The 26063-nt window shown below is 50.2% G+C and overlaps 2 protein-coding genes across 5 annotated transcripts in view; one reads left to right on the top strand and one right to left on the bottom strand.

The window, feature by feature from the left end:
- Positions 1-16795, top strand: part of LOC122392417 (protein inscuteable homolog) — a 39062-nt gene extending 22267 nt beyond the window's left edge. Inside the window, exons 2-8 of the mRNA XM_043387243.1 lie at positions 2490-2687; positions 10784-11309; positions 11715-11886; positions 13324-13496; positions 14433-14726; positions 16159-16274; positions 16591-16795. Coding sequence (XP_043243178.1) covers positions 2490-2687; positions 10784-11309; positions 11715-11886; positions 13324-13496; positions 14433-14726; positions 16159-16274; positions 16591-16609 — 1498 coding nt within the window. The 3' untranslated portion in view covers positions 16610-16795. The remainder of the gene's footprint in view (positions 1-2489; positions 2688-10783; positions 11310-11714; positions 11887-13323; positions 13497-14432; positions 14727-16158; positions 16275-16590) is intronic.
- A 34-nt stretch (positions 16796-16829) lies between these two features.
- On the bottom strand, positions 16830-25436 carry LOC122392416 (ribonucleoside-diphosphate reductase large subunit-like). 4 transcript variants are annotated; one of them, XM_043387242.1, is made up of 15 exons: positions 25062-25436; positions 24781-24871; positions 24477-24565; positions 23941-24118; positions 23489-23649; positions 23065-23267; positions 22683-22908; positions 22155-22396; positions 21689-21890; positions 21137-21286; positions 20558-20779; positions 20016-20228; positions 19673-19768; positions 17669-17986; positions 16830-17348 (listed from the first exon to the last, which is right to left on the bottom strand). In XM_043387242.1, the coding sequence occupies exons 2-15, from the start codon at positions 24821-24823 to the stop codon at positions 17250-17252; spliced, it is 2442 nt and encodes an 813-aa protein (XP_043243177.1). In that variant the 5' UTR covers positions 24824-24871; positions 25062-25436; the 3' UTR covers positions 16830-17249. The 4 variants fall into 4 exon arrangements, with proteins under 4 accessions (XP_043243177.1, XP_043243175.1, XP_043243173.1 ...); XM_043387240.1 differs by having other exon boundaries at positions 25053-25267; XM_043387238.1 differs by having other exon boundaries at positions 25049-25267.
- Positions 25437-26063: the final 627 nt, after the last annotated feature.

Raw genomic sequence — 26063 nt, forward strand, 5'->3', positions numbered from 1 at the left:
GGGGGGGCACTGTCGACTTTTTGTCGACCCATTCTTTCCATGCAACGCCCATAGGGCTAATGTTAAAATGCCCAAATCAAAGTGGGGCACGGTGCCCCGGTGCCATCCCCGTTCCGCCGCTTACGGATGCATCCATAGGAAGATTATGATGTTTGGCAATCCGGGGCATAAGTCACTGAAGTAATTGATAGGATTGTTGTTTGCCCCGGGGCAGAGGCCAATAAAGTAATCAATTAACTGGTAATTGGAACACCTGGCTGGGGTCAATGGGGGTTAATGGCTGATAAATCAATATATTTTGATACATTCAATAACGGATAGTATAGTGTCTGAAATGTCAAATCAATCTCCCCGAAACACTCCAGCAAATTGAAACAGTGCAATCGAAACAAAAGGTCTTGACTTGGCACAACTAATTAGCCATGACAAATGACCTCCATAACTCTACGAGATAGCCATTAGCATGCGCTTGGATCGCCGTATGTTGCAACACGTGCATTGTCCGTGTGGAGACAATCCGAGGCACGGACGGCCCCCTGCGTGGCACGGTATTGTCTCTCTCGTCAGCCCGGGCACCCCGACAGGGCACGCGCGCTCGCGCAGCTCGGTCCCGGGCGCAGCGCTGCGCACAATGAACGCTCCGCAGCTCTGCGGACAGCGCCGAGCGAACATCTGTCGCGGCTCACCTGCGCTGCTCGGCTGCGGTCGGTCTGTGTGGCCGGACGGAGCGAGCAACTGAACCGTGACATTGGCCAGCTCCCGCGCCGCCCCTAACAATAGGTGCCGCCGCTATCTGGCGAATCTAAACCGCGGTCCGCTGGTGAAAAATGGAGCGGAGATGCCCGGCGTGCGCAGGCGAAAATCGAAATACCAGTGCTGAACGGTCACGATGCTGAGCATGTGGCAGGGCACGAGAAGTTTGTCTTCATGTCTGCATGCATGCAGTACACAGGATTGTCAAACAAGAAAAAATGTTCGACTTCTCTTATCTGGACTCTATCTGGACGGATTCGGAAAGAGAACAAACTCGGAAGCTGCCGAGTGTCAAGCTTGCCCTCTGCGTCCCGTGCCGTCTGAGCACCGTTTAGCGTTGCGGTGCCTCGGCGGGCGGTATGAGCCAGTCACATCTGTTTCGACACAGATGTATTGTTCGCGGGCTCCGAACGTAAACTGTCAACGGGATCGGGCGTCCGAACCGACCGTCCAGTCCGTCCGTGAGTGACTGGCACGGCGCCGCCGGGACTCGTTTGTGGGAATTGTGCCCGCCACAGCGGATACACAAAGACACACGGCCGGAAACGTCGTAAATGAACGTTTTTGGTGTTAATTGCCCGTCGGGTCAGTGGATGAATTGAAAGTGGAGGGCACTCGACAGTAACAGGATCGTCCGTTCAGGCTGTGCCGGGAGAATATTCCCAGCAATTAGGCCGGTGTGGGTACAATAGGCTCGGATGAATTAGATCGTTTTCCGTTCGATACTAGTAGAATTAGCCACATCCTTGTCTCTTTTATTATATCCTTCAGTTCTCTCTTTACCGGTGCTTTCTGAGCCAGTGGCCACGAGAACGGATGATTTCCAATTTGATATATTTCAACAAGAGGTTCAACAAATCCGCATTTCAGTCACACACAGCAATCAACAAGGCTATCATGACGTCTTATGTCATGTTATAATGCCAAATGAAGTGCAAATGGCATACTATTTACGATTAAACGTCCTAACACGACGCCATGACATGTTCATATCCAATTATGCATGCATATCGCACGTCGTCAGCAACTCAGCGATTCAAGTCATCGCCATCTGTTACCGGGGTCATTGGGACGGTCCCTGTGGTGATATGCCATTTGCATTTGTATGCCACATCATGATAAAGGAACGACATACATGACTATACACAGCGGCGTCTGCCCAGCCTCAGGCTGCGAACATTTTAGCGTTTCCTGATTGGTGTGATATGTGTAGAGGATTGGGTCATTTAGCACGTCAGTAATGGTCCATGTCTGAATGCATCTGCAGTCATCTGTTTGTGTCTACTCCGTTCTGAGTCTGTGTTTTGTCTGTTTATGTTTGTTCCGTTCTGAGTCTGTGTTTTGTCTGTGTTTACCCTGTTCTGAGTCTGTGTTTTGTCTGTTTATGTTTGTTCCGTTCTGAGTCTGTGTTTTGTCTGTGTTTACCCTGTTCTGAGTCTGTGTTTTGTCTGTGTTTACCCTGTTCTGAGTCTGTGTTTTGTCTGTGTTTACCCTGTTCTGAGTCTGTGTTTTGTCTGTGTTTACCCTGTTCTGAGTCTGTGTTTTGTCTGTGTTTACTCCGTTCTGAGTCTGTGTTTTGTCTGTTGGCGTTTACTCCGTTCTGAGTCTGTGTTCATGGTCTGTATGTGTTTGTTCCGTTCTGAGTGTGTTTTGTGTGTTTACCCTGCTCTGAGTCTGTATTTTGTCTGTTTGTCCTCCCTCCGTTCTGAGTCTGTGTTTTGTCTGTTTGTCCTCAGGAACCGAGCGGTGAGGCAGTGGCTGCAGGATCTGGGCACGCTCTGCGAGCCAGAGTGCTCCACCACGCTGCAGTCCAAGTCGCTCATCAGTGACGTCACCCGACTGATTCAGCTGATGACTGATGACGTCAGCAGCAGTCTGCGGGCCATCCAGATGGCGGCCAAGGCGGTGTCGCAGGCATTCGCCGTTCTTTGCCGGTGAGTTGCGAGTCGGTTTTAGCGTCCCGTGTATTTATCACTGTTCCGTCGTCGCCGTTCTCTTCTTTTAGTTTTTTTTCGGCAGGCAGAAATTTATAATTTATATCGCATATTTAAATTTATCAATGTTTTTACGGTGCTCTGTCGCCAATCGATGAGTTTTACTGGTCCGTTATCAGTTATCAATGCTCCTTTTCCGTCCGTTTTTCAATCGATGTGCGCTCGTTCAAACGTTCGATTGAGTTGCAATGGAAATCGAACAGAAGCACGACTGAACCACATTTGAATACGTTTGAAAGTCAGCAGCACTCGAGACGGTAGCACGACATGGTGTGTCAAAAGTGGAAATAGCCGCCCGGCTTTAGTTCGCCAGCCTTGTCAATAGATGGCAGTACCACAATTTGGGCAGCGGATCGTGCAATTGGCGTCAAATTTTCGTTATCTGCTAAGGATTGAATGGCGGATCTTTTCATGCAAGAATCAAGTAAATCGGTCCACAACTTTTCTAGCAACAGCCAACAGAGATATGAAATCAAACACTCTGCCAGAGCGGCGGCGCGGCGGCCGGCGGCAGCCGTTACGCGCCGCCTGGGAGACTGGCGGCGCTGAACGGTTCCGAATTGGCACTGCACTAAAACCTGTTAACTGCTTGGAATAGTTATTATAGCAAAATTTTCATTCAAGTGAGGAATAACCAAGGGCAGGAAGTATGTATGCTTGTGTGCGTACTATGTAAGCCAAGAAACTGCATTAGGAGATACTCGCTAATATTAGATCCAGCCAAGTCCAAACGCATTCCAAGTGATGTGTTTCTGATGGGTCAACAATAACCCGGTTTACATAGCATATTTGACGAGGCTCTAGCTCGTTAATGTGGCGATAATTTTGATGCAGTGGTCTTCAAATATTTAGATGGGATCATTTTGTAAATTGTTAAGCACCATAAGCATCTTTTGCAACATCACGGACGGAGATATAAGCTTGCAACAAACCCTATGTAAACGCGTCTAATATTTATCGTTCGAGGGCGGATACAGTTTTAACAATACAAAAAATATTTTTGCACAGCTCTATTCCTTGAATAATTCTCTTCAACGCCTCATTCCTAGTTAAGCGAATTAGCCCACCCTGGTTGAATAATAAAGCAATTTCGCCACAAGGTCGGGGAAAACCGACCGAAAACGGCCGCGCTCAACGTTAATTTGGGCATGCAGACTCTTAAAAACTCGCATTGGGCGGGTAGGGTTTCCCAGGTATTGGCTCCAAAACACCGTATTCGGCTCCCGAATACGTCCAAGTGACCCGCCTCGTTCCTAGTTAAGCTCTAATTAGATCAAGTGACTCATAGGGAGCGAAAAAGCGACAAAAAGCATGAATTTCCCTATGGCGGCAGGCTGCCGGGTTGCCAGACGGCGCACCGGCTATTTCCACTTTTGACACACCATGACCGCTCAGAACCCGAGTCCCGATCACTCGCTGTCACTCTTCAGTCTCGTGCACACGCGTGACATCCCTCTCCGGCGACTGCCCCGGTCCGGTGATCGAACATCGTCCCCACACGACTCCGGTGACCCGTTAACCCGCCTCCCTCGACCCGACCCCACTCGGTCCACGTGCCTTTCCGAGTCGCCCAGCCGGTGACATGTGTGACACTGATGACTGTGTCCAGCACGAACATCCCAGGAACGTCCCACGAATGTCTCGCGGGTGTCTCACGTGAACTCGAGCACCTCTGGCACCGCGCGGTTGCATCACGATGCGTATCAATAACCTGTGGAGATAACGCGTCGCCTCAGAGCGGCGCAGGGAGGCCACACAAAAGAGAGCACGTCTCGACGGCCCTCACGCGCTCAGCAGGACGCCGCAGCGAGACGACGCTTTCGAGCGCCGTGGCCCCGAAATTGGCGGCCGCGCACTGGCTGGCGGCGGTCGGAGAGCACGCCTGCCCCGTGCGTGATCTGACGCCCCCGCCGCAAACACCACCGTAGCCGCAGTGTCCACCGCTGTGACCACTTCTAACGCTTCTGGTGTTACCGCTGCCGCCACCATCACCGCTAGCTCCGCCTTCTTCATAGCCATTGCCATGGATGACTTTAAAACTTCGCCGATGTTTTTTTCGGTGTGAACCTTGCTGCGCGGTTGGTAGGTGTGATTTCAGCGGTTGGAGGGAGCGATGGTTGGCGGCTGCCCAGGTCAGGGGCGGCACTGGACACAGGTTTTTGACTTCGCACCGTTGCGGGAGGAACAACCGCAGCCAATGACTGGGTCACGGATGGCGGCGCGCGGTGGTGGCTCTCAGCTGACCGCAGCGCGGTCGTGTCAAGGTCCCCGGCACATTGCGGTAAAACTGTGGCCCGGGGTACCGCTGAGACCTGACCCGGTGTTGGGATAGGGAGCTCGGCGATCGGGCCGCCGCACCGCCCGGCCTGCCTGACCTGGCGCTGCTGTGGTGTGACCTCTGTCGTCAGTGGCACTGTGCAGGTGGGATGTTGAGGCTTTAGCATAGCATCGAGCACAGGTGGAATATGAGGACCGGGCTGCATGCAGCCACTGCAGTGGCACGAAACTATCACAGATGGCCATGTGGCCGTGCTGAGTGCTCTGTTTTAATTCCAATCGATAGCCTGTGACTTAGAAAGGTCGAAGCAGATTACTCCAAAAAGCGACCCGACATTAATCAATTTTTCTATCCTATCGTTGACCTAAAGATTGTGTGCGTACCTATGAACGGACTGGGCCAAGCTTCTGAGTGCGATTTATAGATCGTTCCGGTTCACCGCCTGCAGTCCCAGGCTGGGCCTGGGCCCCTCCCAGAACCCACGTGTCAGACAAGTTCGTGAGAGCCTGTCGGATATAACCCACTTCATGGTGAGATAATTCACTCCCTCAAGCCTGGGAAGGTCGTCTTTAGCGCCAGGCCGCTCTCGGTTGTAAAACCAGTGTTCTTTGGCACGGATATGGATTTGACGTTTTATAGACGCTGTTTCTCGGGTCCGAGAAATAGGACACCGCTTATGTAGTTCATATGAAACACGATCGCCACTGATCGATTGTGCACGGGAAAGCAGATCCTCCCGACCGGGTCATGCTCTGAAAACCCTCGTGACCAGCCGGACGCACGCGTGTCACTGTATGAAATCGTCATGTTGGTTGAGCCGAACTCTGGGACTAATTGCCTTTTAACTAGGCCTAATGTCTTGACGATCGTGACCTTTGATCAGTGCCACGCATGACGGCTACATGCTAAAATGTGTTCGTTGAACCTTCTCCAAAGCATGAGTGAGTGACACTCATGACGACTCAATCAAGCACACACGCACTTGAAACGGTCAGCTGCTTTACCGCGATCTCGTCATGGTCCGTCGCCCTCAGGCACGATGAGTCTAGTCTAAGATATTTATTACGTCCAGAATGTATCGATTACACCGGATGCCGTTTATTGGACATTTGTAGCAAGTAGATAATTGCGTCCGGTGAGCACAGCGGCCTTGTCGCGGTGAGTTCCTCCGAACAATTTTGCACCGTCGCGACAGCTCGCGTCCTTGGCTGTGTGTAATGGAGGCTACGTCTTACAGTCGTGGGAACGAGGGGTTCCCAGAATTGGCGACATCCGTTCCAACGAAATGCTCCTTTTTGGAGCTGGCCGTTTCGGGCTATATCAAGTCGATGCGTTTGTTGATATTCTATATTTTATTCAAAGTGCACAATTCCTGATAATGAATTAAATATTTTTTATTACAGATATCATTCGATATGCACCTTTCCTGAGCCTGTATGTTGTATGTGTTACAGGCAATGTGTGGAATCAGGCATTCTATAGAATGCCTAGGCATTCTATAGAATGCCTGACCGACCAGGCATTCTATAGAATCCCTAGGTATTCTATAGAATGCCTGACCCGACCCCCACCGGACACGATTTGGTAGCCGAGGTCTGTGACGTCAGCTGGGCGTGAAGTTTTCCCTTCACCATAGGCTTTACACACAAATTGGCCAAAGTTCATGCCAGGATATCTCAGTCTGGAAGTGCAAAAAGGATTAAATGTTGGCGTCATTAGATTCAGTGTTTCATTTTATATCTGTAAACGTCCATTATTAGGCCTCAAAGAAGGTACAAGTACTCGAAATCGAAGTTCAAGAAGATGCTGTCGTGTACATGATCTGGTAGCATCACGTGACCTCTTTAGAGCAGTTTATTAATAATTTCAAAATCTAGTTACACGATTGCTGCTTCAAACAACATAAATAATACATCTTCAACATTTATTACTTCCGTTTAGGTCACAACATTGCAAAAAGCGAAGATCACCACCGTAGTCACGTGACCAAAGGTGTAGCGGGGGTTGGGACAAACGCTTGAAGGGTTTTAATTTTTCTAAATAAATTATATAGTTTTCGTGATGAAATTGAAAGATTGTAATTTTTCATTACATAATACGAATTTTCGTATGTGGGATATTTTATTTGTAGGCGGAATTCTCCACATAAAAAATGATAATGACGTCACGGGGGCTTTACTCAAAACGACTCAAAACATCGGACCTACCTGTTTCTTATAGGTATCTTGGCCTGACCCACCAGGGATTCTATAGAATCCCTAGGCATTCTAAAGAATGCCTGATTTTCAGGCATTCTATAGAATGCCTAGGAAATACACGAATCTTTCCAACATATAAGTGTATGTTGTATAAGATTATGAGCACAGACCGACATGTAACATTATTATTTTTTGCCAGGCTACCTTGCGTTCAGCTATTTATGTTCATTCAGTCAAATTTTCCGGTCAGGTATTCAATCTGACCTTATTAGGTCAAATTGTATCAGGATTTCATTCTGAGAGTACAGAGTATTTATCTTAACGCTAGAAAGACGATGGTGGTAATGTCAATATCGGAAACGCCTTTGGTAAAAAAAAAAAATACACAGAAAAATTGACAAATCGTCCATTTTTGGAGGTGTTTGCCTTCTAAAGAATTGATTTAAGGTCAAACTGGAGAAAACGGCTACGAGCCAAAAATGGACAAAAATTGGGCTGACCTAAAAAATGGCTTAGCTATTTGTTTTAGAAATGGCACCCTTTCGAACATTGCCAAAGAAGAACTGAAGTAAAATTTCATAATTTTGAGTCTTTGACGACCTTTCGAATACCGCATGGCCCAGAAGTCAAGCTGGAAGGAGAGATCGAACAACACCTAATCCGGCTCTTGTTACGGCCGGGCCACCGCCCAGACGTGGAATAATGAACCATTTATTCAGGTTATTCCCTGACATTACGGTGTAGGTTGAACTGTCCATGTATGTATATTGAGAGTCGTTACACGAAGTGCTTATGACGACATAAAATGTGACCTTTGTTGTATTTTTCACCTTCATTTCTAACATCAGAACAAAGCCATCGTCATTCGCAATCACTTTCGATTCAAGCCTACGGTCCACCCTCCCAGCCAACACTCTTCTAATGCAGCTTCGTATCTGTAGCAGCATAATCCTCCGAGGGTAACCGTTTAAGCGACTTGTTGGCCTGTGACTCTCCCGCGTGCCTTGCGCCGTGGCTCTCCCGTGCCAACGGAATTGGATCAGCTGCTGCTTGCGGCGCACCATTTGGTGGTCGGCATAGCCCAATACCTCCCTCGCTTCCTCTCAGCTCATTGCCCTGAAATGGTGTGAGGTGACGACCGGCCTAGGCCAACAATGAAAATTAGGTAAACAAATAGCATAACTGCCACTGACCCCTAATTTTCGAAGTGTGTTTCGGACAATCAAAATACTTAGGCATTCTATAGAATGCCTGGGAGCTTAAGCCAGGCATTCTATAGAATGCCTAAGCGGTCAGGGATTCTATAGAATACCTAGGGATTCTATAGAATGCCTGGTCGGTCAGGCATTCTATAGAATGCCTAGGCATTCTATAGAATGCCTGATTCCACACATTGCCTGTAACATATGCATTGTTCAATGTTCATACGATTTCGCCTACGTTTTTCCCCTCTTCTTATAATGTCGCCCAAAGCTTACAAGGGTCCATCCGCGACCGGTGCCATGTTCGTCGCGGGCCGCCTTTTGGCCGGCGCGAGCCACACGCCCCCGGCACTTAGTTGACGCACGCCTCAGTCGACAAAAACTCGTCAGTCCGGCGGCGTATCGGCTCGATCGCACCTCTCCGTCGGCGCGTACCGTCCCTCCTGTCTAGTCCGTCCGTCCCGTGCCTCTCGATCCTTCCGTCCCAGCTCAGACAGACGTGTCAGACCTTCCGAGGACCACCCACAGCTCTCTCACGGGACCCATACAGGAGAACGGAACCGAAGGGAGCGGACGCGGTCGGCGGCGCGGCGCGGGTCACGATTGCAGCCTACCGGGCTTGTTAGGGACGCCTCTGAATCGGCCCGGGCACACGCCGATGACGCCTAGAAGCAAACATCACGACATCACGAGAATCTCAGAGAATTCGCGTCGGTGCGGTAGCGGAGATGACGGCATTGTAGGCGGATGACGTCTGGTGGGGCGAGGACAGAGGTGTTGGCCGTGACGATGAAGGGAATGGTAGTGGGTAGCGGTATCGGAGACGATGACGACAGAGGCACAGGCGGTGACGGCGGGCTCCCCGAGCCATTGCCGCCCTGTCAGCGGTGCTGGCGCGCCCGACAGTACCGTCGGCAGTGCGCTGCGGGCGGTCTGAATACCGGCTAATTGGCCGCTGTCGGCGCCGGTGTCGACTGTTGACCGACTCCGGTCGGCCCTGTGATGGATGTCGCGACCCCGTGTCCATGAGGTGTCACTGCCGCTCCATGGGACGGCCTTGCGCCACCAGTCAGCTCCCCGCGAAGGCTTTGTGAGCTTCAGTGGCGTGATCGTGACACGGACAGTTTATTTGGGGAAAATGATGCGGGTGTTACCATAAAACGTGCGGTATTTGAACTGCTCAATTATTTCAGCGTTCAATGGTGCCCTCTGGGTGTAAGGATACTTTCTCGGTCAGGAGGAGAATGTTGGAATGTTATGTTGAGCGAGTGGGGAAAATATCGAGCTACGGACACCTGCGGGCTGCGCTGTTGTCCGTTTCTCCTGTGGCGGTTTGGCAGTTGTTCTTGGAAGTAGGGTAAGTGGTATGTTGTGTCGCACTTTTCCTGCAGCCTTAGATTGGCGCTGTCGTGTTCGCAAATACCATAGGTAGGCCCCAGGGATCAAAATCAAGCGAATGCAATAGCAAAAGTCCTTTTTACGTTCGTGAAGTGGACGGTGAAGGACATTTCCACGCCCTATAAATGTGAGTTGGCATATCCGTGAACGCGTTTCGTTAGAATGGGGCGTGATAAATGGTTCTGAATAGCTAAAGGTTCAGCCTTACGCAAACGTATTGCTTATTAGACATATCACGGTCACAGCAACAGTTTATCAAAGAATATCTGAAGCCGGTGTCTGAAATGTGATTCTCGAATCCTCATCTTATCCCGCTTTACGTGCGATGAATAATTACACCGTTCTACCTATACGGCGACATATGGCTCACCATTTTTCACGAGAACAAATGACCGGGTGCCAACAGCGCTGCCCGGTATGGCGCCTTTGAGTGTCCCTGAGTCCCGCACTCTGATGGTCGCTATAGTTCACATGATTAAAAAAGCACCATTAGCCAGACAACTGTCCGACGGTGGTCTCTGGTCGCGGGGCCACTGACCCGTGGACTTCCCACTCCTGCGGGTCGCTCCCGACCGGTGTCTCTGCGGGGGCTGCTCCTACACCTGTCCCGTGCCCCCCGGCACTCGGAACGGCCTTGTTCTCGACACATGGCCCGACAAGTCAGACTGTTAATCAGTAATCAAGGTTGTTAACCTCCTGATTGTGCAGAAAATCGCCGACAGACTAATCGATTTAAGAGGACCAGAATGTCGTGGTTGACGCTACTTTTATCTTATTGTTTGACTTTATTTGTGCGGAGAGTGATAGTGTGCTTGTTGATGCGGTTATCATGATCCATTGGTCACGCTTAGGGTGATATAATTGATACCTGTCTGTGTCATCGCCTGTCGACCGCGCTGGTCCGTTAATTTTGCCAGAGCCGCTAATGGTCACCCCATGCCGCCCGTCTCTGTGTTCCAGCCGCCTGGAGACGCTGCCTGCGGCCGAGCTGCGGGCGGAGGTGGAGCGCCTGCTGGGACTGGTGGACCGTCTGAGCTGCGTGTACCGGCCGCCGGCGGCCGCGCTGCGCTGCCGACAGCTGCGGCCGCTGCTGGCCGCCGATCTGGAGCCGACGCGCGCCGCCGTGGCCGCCGCCGGCCGCCGGCTCCTGACCGCCGCCGAGCCGCCGCAGCTGGTGGCTGCGGTCACCCAGCTGGGCGGCGCCATCACCCAGCTGGTGGACCAGCTGCTGCTGCAGCAGCTCCGCCTGCTCACCGAGGCGCTGCGGCCGCCCCATGTCCTCAGCTGCGCGCGCGCCGCGCTGGCCGCGGCCACGGCGGCCGGCGCACAGGGCTGCCACCTGAGCGGCCTGTTCTGCCGGCTGGGCGGCGTCCGTCAGCTGGTTGGCATGGCGACCGACGGACGGTTCGCGCCGCTGCAGCTGCACGTGCTGCGCGCCCTCTCTGCGGTCTGCTGCGCCGTGCCCTGTGTCCGCGCCATGGAGGAGGTATGCCACTACCGGGTCTGTCCGGACGGGACGCCGGGCGCGGCGGTATGTCGGACTCCCCATCTCCGTCCAGCGCCAGTTAATGGCCCACCACCTGCCTTGTCAGCTCCCATTATCTTCCGTCTTGGAATCAGGATTTGGCCGTTCTGTGAGACGCGACTATGTTATGTACGAATCTTTCCAGCTGGTTGAGCATCAAACATTTCCTTTAACAACAGGCTGCGAGCTAACGTCTTCGACATGATTGTTGTCATGCATCTAGTCCAAATACCGTATAACCTCTTGTGTTGCGGAGTTGAAGCGTTCATAGTTTTGCGCCCCTCAGATCTGACCGGACCACCCGGCTGATGGCTGATGATACTGGTGACTTATTACTGACGACTTTAATGTGTTCTCCGCCCGCAGGAGGGCGGCGTTGACCTGGTGTGTGAACTGCTCTGCGACCTCTCCATCCCGGGCGGGGTGCGGCACGAGGCGGCGGCCGTTCTCGCCCAGATGACGGCGCCCTGGCTGACACCCAACCACTCTGTGCACGGCCTGGCACGCCACCTGGCTGGGGTAGTACAGGCGCTCACAGGTTCGTACCGTACTGTGCCGTCTCGTACTGTACCGTATTGTATTGTATTGTATTGTATTGTATTGTATTGTATTGTATTGTATTACCTTCATGGACAATCCACACGGGGCGTGGCGATTACAGTCCACCGTACTGCTCGTATCGTACCCTACCGTACTGTACAGTACCTTCCCATATTGTAACCAACTGTACCGTACCGTACATTACCGTACCGTCTGGTCACGTCACCTTCTTGACGAGTTTGAGGCAGTTCAAGACTCGAGTAACGGCCCCTGTCACATTGTTCGCTCTCGCCCGGAGATAGATATGTGCACGGAGACTGACGTGGAAGCAGTTTGAAACAGGTGATATTCGTGAGCGGCCACAGCGTGGCTAGGACGACGGAATGGCGTGCATGTCTTTGTTTTACGCAGGTGAACGACCGAACTGAAATTCAGATTCGGTGTAATGTATTCACAGAGAGCTGAGGCAATATGAGTGACGTTGAGTCGTGCGTGGGTTAGCTTCTCGTCTTACGGTTACCGCTCGTGACCTTTCGGCTAGCTCAGTGACCCGTGATGAGTGGCTAAGGTCAGGCGCGTGGTGTTACGACCAACAGGAGCTGTATCTCACCCTCACCGTGCGTCTAAAACGGCGCGCCTGACTACATCACCTCATCTCAGGAGTCACGTCAGAGCGCGTGAACCCCGCTGCTTTTTACAAATGGAACGTGACCGCGGTTACAGCGTTATCCGGAGATCGGGCGGCCGGCGCGGTGAAAAGCACACCCGTTTTTACGGCTTCCCGTGCCATTTGACATACACTGACGACGTCGAGGGAGTGAAGGGCGGTGTCTGAATATCTGCTTCCCTGATTACCTCGAGTCTTTGATAGGGAGTCCGATATTCAGGAGTTTTATAACTCACAAGTATTTTTGTGTCTTGCGTGGCGGTGACGCCCGTCGAGGTATTCGGGGTCGCACGTGCTGGGCTGATGTTGTGCTGCTCGTTTTTATTGATGAGTTGCAACGTAGGATGGTCTGATTTTCCTCTTGATGTCTTGCTTACAAATGTCATCGGCTGCAAATGTGTCGTGAGACGTTTTAACTATGCTGCACAATTTTATTTGCATTTTACCGGTGCGTTCGTAATAAATTTACGTTGCACAGCGATTCCAGTGTACTATGTTTTCGGAGATGTTTCACAATCGTGTAGTTTCTATTTTTCATAACTGTCTCGGACCCTTTGCTCGCTTTGTTTTCGTTGATGGTCGTTACCTGCATCTCTAATTAAAATCGTGCCTTTGCATTCCCGACTGTTCCCTCTGACCCCAGCTTAACCTCCTACCCTGTCTTCTTCCCGGCAGACCTGGCGGAGGAGGCCGCCGATGACGAGGTGTTGCTCCTGTCAGCGGCCGCTCTGCTCCCTGTTTAACCCCTCCCCTGTATTATATCCACAGACCTGGCGGAGGACGCTGCCGATGACGAGGTGCTGCTCCTCTCGGCCGCCGCTCTGGCCAACCTGACGTTTATCGAGCGGCAGGTGTTCCCGCAGCTCACGGCGCGCTGCACGGCTCAGAAGCTGATCACCGCCGCCGACAGATTCCCCGATAACGTCTTCATTTTGGATCAGGTGAGTGGGACTGGACTTGGCTAGGTGGGATGAATTGATGGTGACAACCTGCGAGTTTAGGAAGGCTTACATGATCCAGCCGTCCAGTGGCGAGGGATTCTATGAATGTTTGTCTAACCGTATGACTGACTGCTGTAAAGCTGGAACAATTTTGTAATTTGTTAACCCGCGCCCGGCTTGGGGTCCTGGATTTTCACGCCCTGCCAGGGCACGGATTAAGATGGACACCATGAATGGGCGTAGAGATTCCTACAGTCGCAGTGGATTAGCTCTGTCTATTCGGACGGTCTATCTGGTGGTTTGCCCGTTCAGTGACCGTCGCCAATGCGGCTGTCACTGTCAGTGATGTGCCGACTGAGACTGACCGGTCGTCGGTCAAATAACGGTCAACGACGCCTAAGGTGTCCTATGAAGGGGGATCACAGTCAATCTAGCCAGGGAATCCGCGAGCCGGACCTTCTGGGTTATTGTGAGGCGCTCGTTCCGTCTTTTTCACGAGCGAACCTCACTGGAGCGATCGGGTTCGACGGTTTACGATATCTCGTGCCATCAAACACGCGACTCTGACGGCTAGCCGGTCTTGTTGCGGCAAAAATAACAGCTACAATTTACAACTCAGTTGGCGGCAGTTTTGCGTGTCATAATGACGACCGTAAAAGTTGTCCCGTCGCTTATTGTCATGATTTACGAACAACGCGGTACAAGAAGAAAACATCGAGGTGATTTCGGAATTATTAAGTGCATCAGGAACTTTTAGTGATCCCGAAGTCGTTACGCTATCTCTAACATCTTTTTTCAATGTAACCTAATCCTACCAATCGTACATGCATCAGGCAGCACGCGTTGCATGCTCATATGGTCGCTCGTTTTACCTCATTTTTGACTCACTCACTACCATCCATCACCCGTTGACACTCGTCTTTCCCCATACCCCAGGTGTCCACGGTGCTAGCCAACGCAGCCAGCGTCGGGGACTCCTGCCTGGGCCGGCTGGCGGTTCCGGCGCTGATCCGGTACCTGCACGTGGCGCCCACTGCGCGGTGGGCGGACGGCGCCCGCGCCGCCTGCCGCCGCCTCCAGCAGAAGACAGCCGTGGCTTTGACGCGGTTCTGCGTGGACCGGCGCACGGCCTGCCACCTGGTGTCGAGCGGCGGAACTGCGCGGCTGGAACTGCTCTGCCGCCAGCCGGAGCTGCGGGGACGGGATGACGGTGTGCTGGTGGCCTGTCTGGTGAGTGGATGGACTCTTCGGTCAGGAATGCCAAGGTGGAATGCGAAGCTAGGGTAAGCTAGGCTGCTAAGGTGGAACGGTAGAAAACGACAACAAAAGAAAAGCGACTGCAATGTAACGAACTTTTACAGGTAGGCCATCGTTCAGGCTTTTGATGCCTTTCACAGTCTTCGAATGCCAGACCCAATATCAGTTCTTCTTTTAGTTGCTCGAGGACCGAGTTGCCGTACTGCAGTCCAGGAATGTATATGCCACCTGTAGTTATCGATAACTTTCATCGAAATCGAATGTGCTATTGTTTGTAGCCAGACACAGTATCGAAGGACAGGAACGGTGGGGGAAAACTCCGACCAAATGTGACCAAACCGTTACTGATACACGATTGGCAACAACCATCTCACAGTCACGAATATCGTTTATGTGTAACTAGTGTACCATACCACTTAACCCTCGCCCGTATAGGGGGGGGGGGTCGAACGGACCCCCCCCCCCCATGGTTTTTCGCGAATAACTCGCGTAAAAAGCGGCCGATCGCGACGAAACTTTCAGTACCCTCGCGTTAATCAATTTTACATCTACTCTGAAAATTTCATGACCCTGACCCCAATGACCTTTGACCTGTGACCTACTTTTCGAGACCATGTTTGGCCGGAATCGCGATTCGGCGTATGTCGGCTCGCATTAGCCGCGCGTTTGCAGTCTTTTCGTGGTTTCAAGCGTTCAAACATGTGATATGATGTTGCCCCCATGCGTTAGAGTGGGTGTCAAGGGCACCTGAAGGTCAAGTCAGGTCATTGACCTTTGATGACCTCGGTACACTTTTTCGAGTTTTACATGTTTCTAGGTCAGTTTTTGCAGCTGAATTCGAATTTAGGAACCATTTGAACATTTACGAAGTAGTTTTGGTGCCTTCGTAACATGTTACGAAGCTATCAGAGGCGGTTGACACCTACTAGGAATACCCGGCAGGACCCCTACTGGTTGACCTGACCTGACCTGACCCGACCCGGACTAAATGCATGAAGACATCATCTGTGATCAAAACTAACATGATATTCGTGATCAGCACCCCGAAAAACCCCGTAGCAGCCACACTTTACGACGTTCTAACAGGTCCCGATTTTCCCGACTTTTGGGTCATTGACCTGACCTGCAAGGTCAACCAATGACCTAGGACCTTAAAATTAGGTATCATCGGCTTCCTCTCGTCACGGGATACACGCTCGTTTTTTCCGCGAAGCTCTAGCTCGATCAGGGGCGAAACGGCAAGGGGGGGTCCAACGGACCCCCCCCCCCCCCCCCCCCCTTATACGTTCTCGGCTGGAAAAACACCAATACGGGCGAGGGTTAAACAAATGTCGATCAACAAAGCTCACTACCCATCGCGATCTCTCGCCCAACAGCACCGTGACTCCTGTCCTCTGACCCTCAGACGGCGCTGAGGCGGATCCTGAGCTTCTGCCCGGAGCAGACGCAGCAGCAGACGGGCGAGCTGGTGCAGCCCAAACTGATGGACGTCTTCCTACAGCTGTCCTCCGGAGAGAGCGAGTACGTGCGCGGCGGTCGGGCCGTGTGGGATGTCTGATCTAAATAGCTTGAGGGTCGTAGACTATATATTCCGTGGTGCTACGTTTATCGGGTACCTACCAGAATTTGCAGTTCAAATATGTTCCGTTTACTGTTTTAACAGTTTTTTTTTTTTTTTTTACGAATGCGGCTGTGTTCTCATAACAATGAAGCCCAAGAGTGCCTAAGAACATTCGCAATAATGGGCATATCGCTGCCTTTCTTGCCCATCAGATACATCTTTATCGGGCCTTCTTCCCTCTCCATTCACCGCTCACACTGACTGTCTCGATTTCAGCGACGAGCGACGGAGGTGACTGAAGCTGTTAGTCATCACGGGACAATACGAACACCTTCTTCACGCAGTCATTGATGACGTCGCCTCACCACCGATGACGCGTGTCCGGCATCAGAAGCCAATTGACGTCATCGCCAACCACTTGTCATTGTGATCTGAATGTGTGTGATTTTACCTTGAACGCAAATATATGGAACATGACGTAGTCTTTCTGTGAGCCATGCGCAAACGACGTGTCGTATCTTTGCAAGCCGTTTATAACAAAGGCACAATTGGTTCACAGTAGACATCGGGCACCATGAAGGCGCTAACACGGGCGGCGGGCACACCGGAAAACGCCTAGTCACACTCGGAACATGCTTCTTCCGCTGCGGCCGGCCTCTCCATTCTTTGGTGGGCCAGCGGGGCCGCCAGAAGCATCACCTCAAAGACAAACTACTACTCTATACGGACAGGTGTAGGTCCCAAGCGGACAGACATTTGTTCACATGCGAAGAGGGACACATTTCTTGCACTGCTCACGACTTGCTGCGTCGATCGCTAAGCGTTCTACACGGCAGAGCAAGCAAGACTACCTATCAAAGATCTTCATGGGAGAGAGGGACGAAGAATCACGTGGGCGAATGTCCGGGTCGTGGTCGGGTGGTGACTCAGACTCGCTACGATCCGCACATGAGGCAGTCGTCCTTGTTCTGGAGGGAGCAGACCATGGCAGCCATGTTGTATGCCTCTTCCTCGGTCTTCTCCGGGGACTCAGTCTGAAATAGAAGACAGGCGAGTTTGTTAGCGGTAAGCGGGAGATGACCTGCTGTACTCTGTAGCAGACGTAGTTGACTTGTTACTCGGTTAAGATCAGGAAATCTGCTGTGCCGCCAAACTAAAAAATTATCTGCAGCCGTAGCTAAACAGGTTCCGCTGCCTGCTCTGAAGTATTCTCACTTTAAACCACCCAACGGCCAGCAATAGTTGTTCGCCTGTTCTAACACGCATTGGTGAACGAAGTTAAGTGCAGTTTCCATGAAAAACCCAATATTCAATAAATATAAAAAATACACCCGGACCAGAAAAGCTCTCCTACCTTTTCCTCCTTTTCGTCCTGCGGTTGGGGCGCGGCCGTGCTCTTTGCCAGCCGGGTCTTGTCGACGGTGAACTGGATGGCCGACGCGGCCGCCTTCGTCCTCAGGTAGTACATGCCCGTCTTCAAACCCAGCTTCCACGCGTAGAAGTGCATGGAGGTCAGCTTGCCGAAGTTGGGACTCGCGATGTGCACGTTCAGGCTCTGCGATTGGTCGATGAAGGCGCCGCGGTCGGCAGCCATCTTCAGGACCACCTTCTGCGATACCTCCCACACCGTCTTGTACAGGTCCTTCAGGTCCTGAGGGATGCCCTCGATGCCCTGTCGAGGAAAACACGACGGTTATGGCATGACAGGGGACCCGTATCGTGAATCACCGATGCTGGGTGTTATATCAGTAGTCAGTATCCTTTTACTAAAGATGGCACTGTAGTCAAAGTCCCTTCAAACAAAGATTATTATGTCAAGTCAGGCCGGCATTACTTTCACGCAAAAAAAAAAATAGGAACGTCTGTTCAATGAAGTGTCAAAAATTAGCACAAGATTAAAATGAGGTTTTCCTTTTCACGATATTTCAAGCGCTCTCAACTCAATGGTACACTCCAGTGGCAGTGTCCTGAAATTGATTTTTCGGAGAGTGTGATTGAAGCCGCAAGGACGTCACTATTTCAAAAGGACGTCGATATCGGTGCGGAGCCTAAGCCACTGAAAATCCCTTACCTAAATCTCTTAAAATTAGCGATTTTCACTGGCAATGTTGACTAATAGCACCTCAAGGCATCTCAAATGATCATATATATGTAGACACAAAGTAATGCCAGTTTACCCCTAGTACAATACAAAATTAAATCATTCACCACAAACACCAAAACAACACTTTGAAGATGTCTAGTTCTTGTCCATGATCGTACACAACAGTCAACAACAAATATGCTTCAACAAAAATCAACCCAAGAGCCAGCGGCTATCACTAAATATTGCCGTCATAAGAGGGACATTATATCGAGCAAGAGGACTGACGTAAAAAACAGACGTCCAAACAAAGAGGTGGAAAACAGTTCGGAAAATTAATTTCCATAGCTTCCTGTTATGAAATTCAATTAAGAAAACTCCAAGGTGGACGCTGAATTTTTCTTGGCTGGAAAAAAATGTGAAATCATTGTGCACTTTTCAGTTTTGTACCGACGTCGATTAAATGGGAATGACAGATCAATCGACGTCCCCAACATTGCGTGTATTTTTTAAGCCAAGGACGACATACTTGAATTAATACTGTTGAAATTCGGTAACTTTATTTTAATTCAAACAAATAAACACTAAACTTTTCCCCCAACCACTATCAACATATGCAAAATTAACTACTTTTGAAGGACATGTTCCAGGGGCAGCGCTACCCCGTTACTGTGACCTTCTGAGGGGAAAAATAATTAAATATGTTACAGTAGTTTGATACAAAAGGTATGTTGCGTGCTTATAGATAAATGTCGAAGTAATATATTCGCATGATAAATTTTTATCTATACACTCCACAGTTACTAAAACTGAAAAGTGGAAAACGATGTCCTCAGATCCCTCTATTCCGACATCTTTTCTCCTTCATATGGCAGCTATTACCTTCATATGGTAAAAGAAAAACCTATCCATATCTGACGCACAGAAAACGAACATAAAACCGCGTTGTTTACTGTTGCGGCAGTTGGCCAGCGGTGTAGGAAAGGGGAGTTGAGTGTAAGTGGGTTTGTGAGGACTTAGGATATATTTGTTGTCATTTTGCATAGCCGTGTTTTTAGGCTACAGAGGTGATATTTCTTTTTGTTAGTTTGCTTTTGGTGTTCGATATACCTGCCGACTTTTATCCCGATCCGTAAAAAAATGTCAGGGACGTCGTTTGGCTTTCCGGGACGTCACAAAGAGAATCTGTTAAGGTGTGGGTTTCCACCCAAATTCACGAAAATCAGGACACTGCCAGTGGCGACTGGCAAGATTAGTCACCGGTAGTCGTCTTACCTGGATGGATCCGCCGGATGAGATCATCTGGTTCTTCATGTCCTCGTCCCAGAGGTTCATCTCAGTCAGGTCCCGCATCAGGTGGTGGTTCACGATCTGAGGGATAGACGGTGTGGTGGAATTATTGCATGGAAATAACAGCCAGTTGGACCCGTGAATGCTGTGGTAAGACCGACAACGTTGTGATTCAGTCGAATGTATGAGCATTGAGCATAACAGTCATTACATATTACCCACGAAAAATGCATTTACTGCACAGTGCACACTAAACCCTGATTGATATTCCCTATCCAACAAGTCCGACTAAGCCCCTCACTGCATAGCGGACTTCAGCGTCACCTACCTGGAACTCTCCGGAGAGCACGCGGCGCGTGTAGATGTTGCTCGTGTACGCCTCGATCGACTCGTTGTTGCCGAGTATCTGCGCCGTGGAGGCGGTCGGCATGGGGGCCAGCAGCAGCGAGTTGCGCACACCGTGCTGGGCGATGCGCGCCTTCAGCGCCGACCAGTCCCAGAGCGAGGAGGGCGTCACGCCCCACATGTCGTACTGAAGGATCTGCGCACAGGAGAGAAACGCAGAGTTAGTGATGAAAGGGCGACGGCGGCACCAAACAATGATGGGGAGTATGGAGGATAAACACATGCCACAATGCATTGCCATATGTAATCTCCATATCACAATATTATTTGCTTTGGTTCACACAGATGAGCCTTTACGCTAAATGCAATACCTAACATTTCCCGTCAACACAGTGTCACTCCAGATATTGTGGTAAGTGGTCAATGAACAGATGTGAAGACTTACTCAAAATATCAATGAACTTCTAAGTGACCAGCATCCACGTCCCACTCTACAACAGACAGAATGTGCCCGTCCCCACTCACGCCGCGGCTAACGGGCGATCCGGCGTACGTCTCGTAGGGGCCGAGTTTCTCCGCCAGCTCGCAGGAGGCCTCCAGCGCGCCGTAGTAGATGGTCTCGAAGATCTGCTGGTTGAGCAGCTCGGCCTTCTCAGAGTCGAACGGGTAGCGCATCAGGATGAAGGCATCGGCCAGGCCCTGCACGCCGATACCGATCGGCCGGTGCCGCATGTTCGACTTGCGGGCCTGAAGAAAGAGCGGGAGTGAGTGATGTCATCCATTGTCATTGATAATAGGTGACATACGCCAGGTACGAGCTCTTGAGCATCGAACATTGGTATGGATGTCAAAGAGAGAAAACACAAGTCTGAGCTCAAAATAGATACATCATTTGATTTCCGAATTCCGTGGCTCGCAAAGCACGATAACGAAAGTCCGTTGAGCAACATTGCTATGCAATTCTGGTAGATAATCCTCACAAAAAGTACATGCTTCTCCAGCCCTAGACACGTCAATTTTCGATACATCAATTCGAATCCTTACTTGATATCCACCATTTCTCAGACGACCCAAAGAGATGAAGTTCCCGATTAGAATACCCACCTCTGGGACGGGGTAGTAGTTGACGTCAATGATCTTGTTGAGATTGCGCGTCACCACCTTGGTCACCTCCTTCAGCTTCTCGAAGTTGTACGTCTTGTCGTCCGTGACGAACCGGTTCAGCGCGATCGAGGCCAGGTTGCACACCGCCACCTACCGGGGATAGCGTAAATTAGATCCAATCGCCGCCTGGTGGCACGAGTATGAACTAACGAGCCAGTTGGCGGCAACGTGAGGTCGCGCTCAGTGCCCTCTGTGAGTCATCTTTTGCCACGTAATCAGCGGAAATGCAGAATGGCACATCTGCTAGACAGCTGCATGTGGCCCAGACGAGCTCTTTATTAAAAACAACTGTCGTCGAAAGCTGGCCATGTGCGGCAGCTACACGCCAAAAACGGCGCTGCTGCTGCTGATGGGTTTGCTACTTTGCAGTGCGAAGATATGTTACCAACAGCTAGTTGGTCTGTTGGTAACCATCGATGCTGTGTGTAAATAAAAGCACAAGCACAGCCATTATGCCAGGAAAATCAGAGCAAGCATAGTGTTAGTGCATACCTCATCGGGTGCCGAGTACTCGACGATTTCGGTGCAGAGGTTGCTGCACTTGATGGTGCCCAGGTTCTGCTGGTTGGACTTGCTGTTGCAGGCGTCCTTGTAGAGCATGTACGGGGTTCCGGTCTCCACCTGCGACTGGATGATGGCCGCCCACAGGTCCTGGGCGCGCACCTGGCGCCGGTAACGCTGCTCCGACTCGTACCTGACAGAGGATAGGACGGAACGTTTAGGCATGATGCTAATTATATAATGGGATAAATGCACGCTGCGTTGTAAATCTTTCAAGATGTGCACCAGATTTGTCATTAGAAAAGCTAACCACCACTGCCAATAAAGACCTCTACAGGATGACCGTTATACAGGCAAGTTCAAACAGCAGTGTTACTTCCCATTTTTTATGATAATGATGACAAAGTGTAACCATGGGCCAGATCCCCATTCAGACGACAAACGAGTGCCCACTCACTTTGTGTAGAGTTTCTCGAACTCCTCTCCCCAGCAGTCGGAGAGGCCGGGACACTCGTGCGGACACATGAGGCTCCAGGTGCCGTCCGCCTCGACCCGCTTCATGAACAGGTCGGGGATCCAGAGGCCGTAGAACAGGTCGCGTGCCCGGTTCTCCTCCTTGCCGGTGTTCTTCCGCATGTCGAGGAAGTCGAACACGTCGGCGTGCCACGGCTCCAGGTAGATGGCGAACGCGCCCGGACGCTAAAGGAAAATGTTCAACACTTGATAAGTATGAGATAGCTAAAATGGTATTTACCAGCTTACATGGGAAAACACGAAAAATGGCAAGAGAACAGACCTTGTCATGCTAGCATGCCGATAAAAGTGAATTAAGTAGCCAAAGACAATAATAGCAAGCACAGGACACAAAGCAAACCTAATAAAAAAGGTCTGGAAATATTGAAAAATGTCATTCCTGGCGATTATTCGTCATTGGTCACGGCAATAATTCAGCACCGTGCCGACGATTTCTCGTCAATTTACCGACCTTGTTGCCGCCCTGGTCGACGTAGCGTGCCGTGTTGTTGTAGACGCGCAGCATGGGCACCAGGCCGTTGCTGGTGCCGTTCGTGCCGCTGATGTAGCTGCCCTTGGCGCGGATACAGTGCACGTTCAGACCGATACCGCCGGCAGACTTGGAGATGAGCGCGCACTGTTTCAGCGTGTCGTAGATGCCTTCGATCGAGTCGTCAGCCATGGTGAGCAGGAAGCAGCTGCAACAGAAACAAAGAAACGTTCCCATCAGTCAGCTGTGGAACCGGTGACGCATGTGTGAACTTCCCCTGCTGATTTTCTGTCACATAAACCACCCCGAATTATGACTCAACCAGAACACTGTCTTTCACACGACTCCGCGCCGTGCACCTCACCTGGAGAGCTGCGGCCGACGGGTGGCCGCGTTGAACAGGGTCGGCGACGCGTGCGTGAACCACTTCTCCGAGAGCAGGTTGTACGTCTCGATGGCGCCCTCGATGTCGTCGCCGTGGATGCCGACCGCCACGCGCATCAGCATGTGCTGCGGCCGCTCCACCACCTTGCCGTTGATCTTCAGCAGATAGGATCGCTCCAAGGTCTGTGAGGAGCAGGTGGCGTCAGACAATACACGGCGGTCGATCAGAGATCGAGAGATGAGTGTTGGGGTCCACAGCACACACGTCCACATCAGGGATATTATGCGCTCGATTCAAGAACTGACGTTGTATAATATAATAAGTGGGACGCTGCATCCAATTACATACAAGTGCTAGTTCTAAAATGTTCTGAGGCAGTATAGGTGACGGTGTAATGTTTCACCTTGAATCCGAAGTAGTTGTAAGTGTAGTCGCGGTCGTAAATGATGTGCGAGTTGAGCATGTCGGCGTTATCCATGATGATTTTATGGTGCTGATCGGAGATCATCGGGATATCGATGCCGCTGTTCGCGTTCCTCATATGGTACAGGTCATCGATCACCTCTGAAACACGATTTATGCGTCAATGCTAGCTGAAGTGGTGAGTTGCAAGATAAGTTAACTGACCAGCACAGGTAAATGACATACGACGTATGTACGAATTACGATCCATAGTTGCCCCAGCAAACCAGGTTACATTTCAGGGCTAAGTACGGAGAGGTTTGAAAGCTGAAAAAGATGAACGTGGTTACCGATGTCAGCCTGCATCCACGTTCCTTCCGGGTTTATGAGCCTGCGAATATCAATGTTTATCACAGGAACCGACTGCCCTGCCCGCCTCCGCTCGTCACCTACCGCTGAACGTCTTCTTGGTCTCCTTGTGCAGGTTGGCGACGGCGATGCGCGCGGCCAGGATGGCGTAGTCGGGGTGTTTGGTGGTCATGGTGGCAGCCGTCTCCGCGGCCAGGTTGTCCAGCTCCACGGTGGTCACACCCGGGTACAGGCCGTTGATGACCTTCAGGGTAATGGCCGGCTGCAGGTGGGAGAACAGGTCAGAAGAGGAAGTGATTGAGGAGATGTAAAATTTGCTGGCAAGATAATTATCATAAAATTCAGGATGAAAGGTTTTGTAACAAATCACAGCACTTATTTGCATTCCTGAACACATTTACTCGTAAGATATAAAATATGAAAATGTTATTCAGGGTGATTCTTCAAAAGCAATTCTTACATTTAAAATCTGGCTTATGTGAAAACATGACTGAAAATACCAAAAAATAGCCAAATAACATGGCATATACCTAGGTAGCAATAAGCTCTCAAAAACATCCCATGATAAATGTGTGATCATGCAAAAAAGTAAAAGAAGGTTCAAAACAAAGTATACTCACCGGATCCACATAGTTCATGTTTAAGTTGTAGCAGAGCTTGTTGATACGATTTGTGATCTTGTCGAACATGACATTTTCCTTCCTTCCATCTAAACAGAATGTGAATATGTTAAATGTTGACATTTGTGATAAACATCTTTCTTTGAAGCCACAGCTTGACTTAGCAACACTTGCATTCTTACCCAGCAAAAGGGAAATTAGGTAGCACAATGTGCTGAATTGAATAATTCTGGGCAAACAGCTTAAAAGCACAATAAAATGAAACAGAATCAGAATGTAGTGAAGGAAGACAGAAGTAACTTACCCCTTTTGATGACATACATCTTGGAATACATGATGTCCTTCATTTATGTTTAGTTGCTTGCCGAGTTACAGTTGATAATTGTAATGTCCACCTGAAAAGCCGTGGTAAGAAAATACCTGCAATGCTGATGCCAGTGCTGTGCTGCACACAAACTTCAATTTACAAAGGCTTATCATTATAAAAATTACAAACACAATTCAGCAACTCCGTATTCAGACAAAATGAAAAAAACTGAACATCTATCACCAGGTTATGACATTTTACTTACCTACCAAACTTACTTGACTTTCTGTGCCAGTGCTGGACCAGACCAATAAAAGAAATCTCGTAGAACTAGCAACTAGAGAACGAAACAGATAATTTGTATTGAATATAAGGTATTGAAGCTGCAACGCGAAACACGGCGGCCGCGGCCCGAGACAATGGACAAAGCGAAATTCGAGCGGGAACGGAGACCGACCGATAAATTTCGCGCGAAATCGTGGTAGTGCTGGGTATGCTATGGCAAATGATGAAAAGATGCATTTCAAGTGGTTATTCGTTGCTTTGATTAGCCATTTAAAAAAGTCATTTTATAAAACTTAAATAAATAAATAAAAATTGTTAATTCCCAACCAAATTAAAACGCAGCACTAGAATACCCATACGCCTCGCACGACACCTGACGGATATCATGAGAACCAATGCTGTAGCATCCTCTCACAAGGGTAGCTGATGTGGGCCCCTGAATCTCCACATCGATTTTAGGACTAAAGTACGTATCGCTAAAGTACCTAGGACAAAAGTACGTATGCAAATGTTCGTACACCAGGGCCTCCTCTAACATACCCACTGGGTGGGCAAATGCCCACCCAGTCGCCACAATTGCCCACCCAGTGGCGTCGATTTGCCCACCCAGAAGCAAATGCAAAAATAAAGGTCCGGCCGGACGTCCGGTACTACCTTTCCGGTCTTAAAGGGACCCTCCCACCTTAACATTAGATTTGAGTTGAGATAGCCAAAATGGGGTCCCTGGCTCACAATTACCGGTTTCGGCACTCACAACATCGAGAAATGCCTTAAATCGGAAATATTGAATTTCAAAATTGCAGCATTTTGATTCAGAGGGGCTAATGCTTAGGTATACCCCTCTGAATGTGTGACGTCAGCGCAAATATCTAACGATTTTTAAATGTTTGACTAAAACGTTTTGTAGCACGCGGTGGTATATGCTATTTGCGCGCAACATCTGCCGCAAACGCCGCACTTCTAAAATAAAGTCGCTAGAAACAGCGGAGATCCCC

Source organism: Amphibalanus amphitrite, unplaced genomic scaffold (assembly GCF_019059575.1).
Source record: "Amphibalanus amphitrite isolate SeventyFive unplaced genomic scaffold, NRLGWU_Aamphi_draft 000485F_arrow, whole genome shotgun sequence".
Classification (NCBI taxonomy): Eukaryota; Metazoa; Arthropoda; class Thecostraca; order Balanomorpha; family Balanidae; genus Amphibalanus; species Amphibalanus amphitrite.